The following is a 6,417-nucleotide window of genomic DNA, read 5'->3' as shown; positions in this document are numbered from 1 at the left end:
ATTACACCAAATACACAAAATAATGTTCTTTTTAGCAGCATCATATGACCCCTTTAAAGGCAATGGGAAAAACTTAAGTTTGTAGCCTACATAAACTTTCATTCATTGGATGGTATTTCCATTACCATTACCATAAGGCAATGGAAGTTTTTGACAAAATTAATCTAAATATATAATAAGTATTATAAACATATAAATTATATAATATTATATTATAAACATATATATATATATAATTATTAACATATATAGGGATACTTTTTAACTCTTTATTTAGATTTAGCAGCTTTCATTGGATGATTAAAGTCAATGGCATCTTGACAAAATTACTTAGTATAATCTAAGTATTATAAATATATATTTATGTAACATGGACATTTAATTATATTAACATAAAATACAGAAGGACACTTTTCAAATCAGATTTGTGTTGGTTTCATAAGGGTCAGCATCTAAAATGTACTGTCTCTTTCTCTCTCTTTCTCTCTCAGGAGCGCCAAGGTTTTGAAACTTGTGAGTGAGCAGCTGGTCAGAATGCCTGCAGAGATCCACAGGCCCATAAAGCGCAAAGACTGGGAAAACCTTTGGTCTGTCTCAGCAGCCTTTGCTGAGGAACCAGTGGACCAGCATCCTTTACATTTACATTCTTCATCCATACAGAGAAAAGATGAGAGTGAAAACCCTCGTTCAGAAGAGAGAAGGGAACAAGTCTTGGAGGATACAAGAAAAAAGCTTACTAGTACCACCAAAGCAGCTCCACCAATAGAGGCGAATAAACTCTGGCTTGGCCAAGAATTTCCAAACCAGCCACAGAGGCCAGCTTTCCCCAAAAGGACCCCAGAAATTAAAAAACCACCACACTCTGATGACAATAATGATAAATATAGACTAAAATCACAAGCTGACAACACTGTCACGTGTCAGCCCAAAAAGCACATCGTCTTCCTCAAGACACACAAGACTGCCAGCAGCACCATACTGAACATTCTCTATCGTTATGGGGAAAGCCATAACCTGACCTTTGCCTTGCCGCTGAACATGCACAGCCAGTTATTTTACCCAGCATTCTTTGCAGCACACTTTGTGGAGGGTGTCAGGACTCGCAGCGTGAAGGAGTTCCACGTCCTATGCAATCATATGAGATTCAGCTCACAAGAGGTCAGTCCGAGAGCACAGTACCCGTACTATTGGACCAAAGCATGCATCCAAAAACAGTTGTTTTGCAAGATTGGATGAATAATAGAATATTCATGACATTAAGTCAAGACACTACAGGCACAACATTATGTAAACTCTCACGCACTGGTCAATTTTGAGATTTTGGGCTTTAAGCTTCCATGTCTTCTTTCAGACTAGTGGACAGAAAACATCCAAAATACACCTTTAAGGGTTTATTTTGATACACTTTATCTATTTGTGTCTGTAGATTTCAACTACATATCTTTAAAGGCCATTTTCTCAAAATGAGTTTTCTCATGTATTGAGCCAGAAATCTCCACTTCAGAAGCCATTACCAAACCCATTTTATTACTATCTATATTGTTTTGTATCTATAAGGTTTGTTGTTCATATATATTTAATATATATTAAATATATTTAATATATAAATATATTAAATATATTTGATTTAAATTACATTTGATTTAAATTACATTTTAGTCCTACAACCAGTGAAAACCTTTTTTCCTGGTTGTTGACAGTATTTTCTGATTTACAGTGTGATAAAAAGAGATATCCCAAATTACCTCCGTAAAACCTTTTTTTCTCTAATATGTCACCAAAATGAACCAAGCAATTTGAACCTAGCTTTATACGATTTTCAGATTTCTGTTCAGCAAAGGTATGCAAATGTATGTATATTTAATTATATAATGTCACATTTGCATATTTAAACAACATTTCAGAAAACGTGTAATACAAAACAATTGTCTTAATGTACTGTGATTAATCAACTGGGGAATATAGTGATATCTATTACTATTATTAAAATTGTATTATTAAAATTTTGACCATATTCACCTATAGTGTTTTGTCTTTAAAAGTAAAGAGTTTCAACAGAAGCTCTTAAATGCCAGGGACTGAAAAAAAAATGAAAGAAAATATTACATAGATAATGCAATGCATTAAGACATGGTAACTGTTTTTGATTAAATAAATAGCATGATAGGAGTTTTTTTTTAAAATCCTAATGATGCATGTGAACAGATAGGCTCCAGATAAAAGATAATGCTTTCTCTTGTTTATTTTTATTTAATTTTTTTTCTAATTTATTTAGTATTCTGTATTTATAATGTTACATTTATTTGCCCTTATATATAACTGCACATACCATTAAGCACCTTTGAGGTGAATATGTTTGCAACTTTATCAAGACTGTGGTGTGAAAGCAATCCTAGATATGCGTAGACCACTTAGCAAGCACATAAATAATTTGATACAACTGACTATTTTCATTTTCAAGAGGAAGACGAAGCACCCAGTGCTTTATGAAAGTAGGCAGGTGCAGATCTGAATGATTTAGAAGACATTTGCACTGATTGCATGTAGATTGCATTCTGGGATGGAACTTCTGTTGAGCGGAATGTGTTTATGACTCTGAAACAAAGAGCAAGAGGTCAAATTTTTATCGACTTGTACTTAAACAGTGATGGAAATGTGAATAAAATATTTTATTCATAAGTTCATATGGTCTTTTCTGACTTGCAGGTGAGGAAAGTGATGCCTAAAGACACATTCTACTTTTCCATTCTTCGGAATCCAGTGGTGATGATGGAATCCCTGTTTGTTTACTACAAAGCGATCCCAGCTTTCCGTGCTGTCAAAAGTCTTGAGGAGTTTCTGATCCAGGGTGGGCGGAGCTACAACGCCTCTGTGCCTAATAACCACTATGCACGTAACATTTTGACCTTTGACTTTGGTCTGGATAATACAGCACCTGAGAACGACACCGAGCTGGACAGACGTAGCGCCGAGGTCATCACCGCCATGGAACGTGACTTTCCGCTAATCCTCATCTCGGAGTATTTCGATGAATCGCTGGTGCTTCTAAAACACGCCCTCTGCTGGTCACTGGATGATGTTTCATCTTTCCGCCTCAATAGTCGCAGTGAACGCTCTCGCAGGCCCTTGAGCGCAGAGACAGCAGATCGAGTAAAAGAGTGGAATTCACTAGACTGGCGATTATACCAGCACTTTAATACCACTTTCTGGAAACGCATAGACTCCACACTTGGGCGGACGGAGCTCCAACAGGAAGTTGAACTTCTGAGGGCAAAGAGGAGGAATCTTGAGCAAATGTGTCTTCGGGAAGGAGGGGCAGTAGATCCTGCGCAGGTCCAGGATTCATCACTGAAGCCATTTCAGTATGGCGCAGCAGTTATTCAAGGTTATAACCTCCGACTGGCGTTAAATAATGACACTCGTCAGCTTTGTCAGAGGTTGATTACACCTGAACTACAGTACACCTCAGCTTTGTACACCAAACAGTTTCCTCAGCTGGCAGCCGCGCGTGCCGCTGCTGCAAAAAAGATTGCGGCTTCCAGAAACACTGCAACACACAGAGCTGTTAAGCGCAATATTGAGACAAATGTTCACACAGCAATGTTGAACAATACCTCACATAACAATACAAATAAAGCCATTGTGGATGAACATAGCTCACACATTTTAGCTAACTCTGTTGTTCATAATGAGAGACAAAACTATTTTGATGCAAAAAAACAGCATAAAGAAATAAAAAGAAACACATAAACATACCACACAAAAACAAACTCAGTCATACATAAGGAACCACAAGAACCTGGTTTACTGAGATGAATTCATCAATTAGAACTCATAACAGAAATAATTAACTAAGGAGCAGTCAGGAATGAACGCATTAAAAGGTTTGGCTGGCAAAAAATCTCTGCTGTCCAACGTAAATAGTGTAACGATGTATGAAGCACAGCTCATATAAAAGTTACTTTCAAAGCAAGCAATGTTTTGTTGGTGAACGCAGGAAATTCGCGTTACCAACTTGGAAAAAAAGGGGAACTTTTTCGCCCTTGCTGACTCCTGATTTTGGGTATCGTTTAAATTTGATCAATTCCAATTCCGATTCCGATTCTACTTATTGATTCCGATTCTTATCGATTTCCAGTTTTGATTCCAATGTGGTTAAAACATTTAGATATCAAACATATTTATTCTGTGTCTCTTTTTGCAAAACATTTAATTGCTGCTGAATACCATGAACAAAAATCAGCCAGCTACATAAAAGCTGGACTAAGAGCTGTTTGTCTGCAAGAGCTGCTCAAGTCTGGATAAATTGAGACTTTCCTTTTTTATGGAGGTTGTAGTTCTCTCACAATTCTGAAGAAAAGATATTAGCCAACTAAAAAAAATCTCATGGAATTTATGAATGGAATGATTCAATGACTCAAGATTACTTGTTTCATTACTGGATGAATCAGTGTTTTTGAATGAATCTCTTGAATGAATGATTCAAAGACATACATTTTTAACAGCCCCTTTTCGCCACCTAAAAAAACCCAGGAATTGATAGGTGGAATTTAAATTTGAATTTTACAACAAGTATCTGATTCTGGAATTGGAATTTATTTTCGATTCTCAACACTACTCCTGATTCCAATCGAACTGACTGGATTTTGACCGCGAAATTTCGCTGATCAAAGCTAAATGTGACCGCACATTTACAAACAACACCGTTCCATTCAGTACGGTTTATATTTATTTTTACAATGCTTTTAACAACTGTAATCATCACAGTGCAATTTTAAACAGATTTAAAGCGTTGCCACCCAGTGAGCAGTATTTCTGCATCACTTTTTCAGCAGCTGCTTTCCTCCGGTGCTCAATCTGCAGTGCTACAGCAAAAGAAATCATATTTTTACCTGAATTGCAAATTTGAGTTTGCTGTCTGGGTCGAATGTGATGCAACAAAAAGAAATGTTTTGCTATTGAGTTCTCACGGACTGCTCGTAATAATAAAAATACAGTACAACGATACCAGTGTAGTCCGATTCACGAACGAATGACTCTTATGAGCTGGTTCTTTTTGTGAGTCAAAAATATACGGGACGACAAACCATTGACTCCTACGATGAGATGGTCAGTTTTTAGTGAATCAAAAGCATATATGGAGACCAGTGTGGTCCAATTCACGAGGAGATGACTCTTATGAGCAGTTGCAGTTGTTTAGCGAATCAAAAACATACATCCCAACCGGAGTCACTGAAGAATGAACCAGTTCTTTTAATGAGTCTTTCAAAAAGACGAATCGTTTGACGAATCGTTCACTGAATTGAATTCAGAGAGACAATGAATCAACATCTGACTCACTTACTGAACTAGACCTAGCTATCATTATTTATAGTGATATCCGTATCGAAATGAATCAAGGTTTATGTCTTGCTTTTTATATGCTTTTTTTAAAATAGGCTTAATTAAACAAAATTTGTTAGGAATGGTAGCCTATTATCAAAGTTTTGATTAAAATATTGTGTCTCCATATGACATCTATTAATGTATTTCTGCTTTAGCCTCCAGCAAAACCAATGATACCTAACTTGGGCTCTTAAAATGTCACAGGCTATGATTATGGTGTGAGACAATAATAATCAAGTGTGATTCATTGTCTTAGAAGACTAAGTAATGTCTCGTTTACCTTGTTTGCACTTTCTGTTTGGACATAAATCATCTCATCTTTATGAAAATGATTTTCCATTTGTAGACCAGAAGAGGCTTATTCTGCCTGTTCAGCTGTGTTTTGTGTTTTGGAAAATGCAAAGCGTTCTGCTCAATATGGCTAAGCTATTTCTCTAAAACCAATGGTTCGAGTTTCCAATGTGAGTCAGAAGTTTATATAACATGGATAAAGTGTGTGTTTGGCCTCTGCAAAAGTACAGATTCAGCTCAATTAAGTTTTTGTTATAATGCTAATTGGAAATTGACCTATACAGCAGTATTGTGAATAACTTGAAGAATAGGCATACACTTTGTAAATCCAGCTTAATTTATTTTTGCACCGTGTGGCTTTTCAATTTGATTTGTTGTTAAATGTCACTGGAACAAAGTGGAAACTATATGTCACTGGCATTTTGAGACACATGAATCAAAGCCTAATGCAAAATACACTGAACGGATCTATTCGATTTTTCTTTGCTATTTCTGACATTCCGGTCTTAGAAATACAGTGGCCTCTAAAAGTATTCAGACACTAATACTAAGGATGCAAACTTAAAGTTTGCTAGTGCTGTGGCATAGTTGTGCACAGGACAATAAGAGCTGTTGACTCAGGTTTGAGTCTGACCTGGTTCAAGTCCTGATCCCATTTTATCTTTCCTATCTGCATTCTGCTGTCCTATAAATAACGACAAAATACCCTAAAATAAAATGATATATAAACAGAATGTATGA

At 36.3% G+C, this 6,417-nt stretch overlaps 1 protein-coding gene across 1 annotated transcript in view; it reads left to right on the top strand.

Moving 5' to 3' along the window:
- The window catches only part of LOC107745180 (galactose-3-O-sulfotransferase 2-like), a 10,311-nt gene extending 6,174 nt beyond the window's left edge, over nt 1-4,137 (top strand). The window contains exons 4-5 of the mRNA XM_016559030.1: nt 492-1,158; nt 2,707-4,137. Of these exons, the coding sequence (XP_016414516.1) occupies nt 492-1,158; nt 2,707-3,750 (1,711 nt within the window). The 3' untranslated portion in view covers nt 3,751-4,137. The remainder of the gene's footprint in view (nt 1-491; nt 1,159-2,706) is intronic.
- Nucleotides 4,138-6,417: the final 2,280 nt, after the last annotated feature.

The sequence above is a fragment of the Sinocyclocheilus rhinocerous genome, unplaced genomic scaffold (genome assembly GCF_001515625.1).
Source record: "Sinocyclocheilus rhinocerous isolate Xijiao unplaced genomic scaffold, SAMN03320098_v1.1 scaffold257, whole genome shotgun sequence".
Taxonomy (NCBI): domain Eukaryota; kingdom Metazoa; phylum Chordata; class Actinopteri; order Cypriniformes; family Cyprinidae; genus Sinocyclocheilus; species Sinocyclocheilus rhinocerous.
Note: the sequence above shows the minus strand (reverse complement) of the source record. Positions and strands in the feature narration are given on the sequence as shown.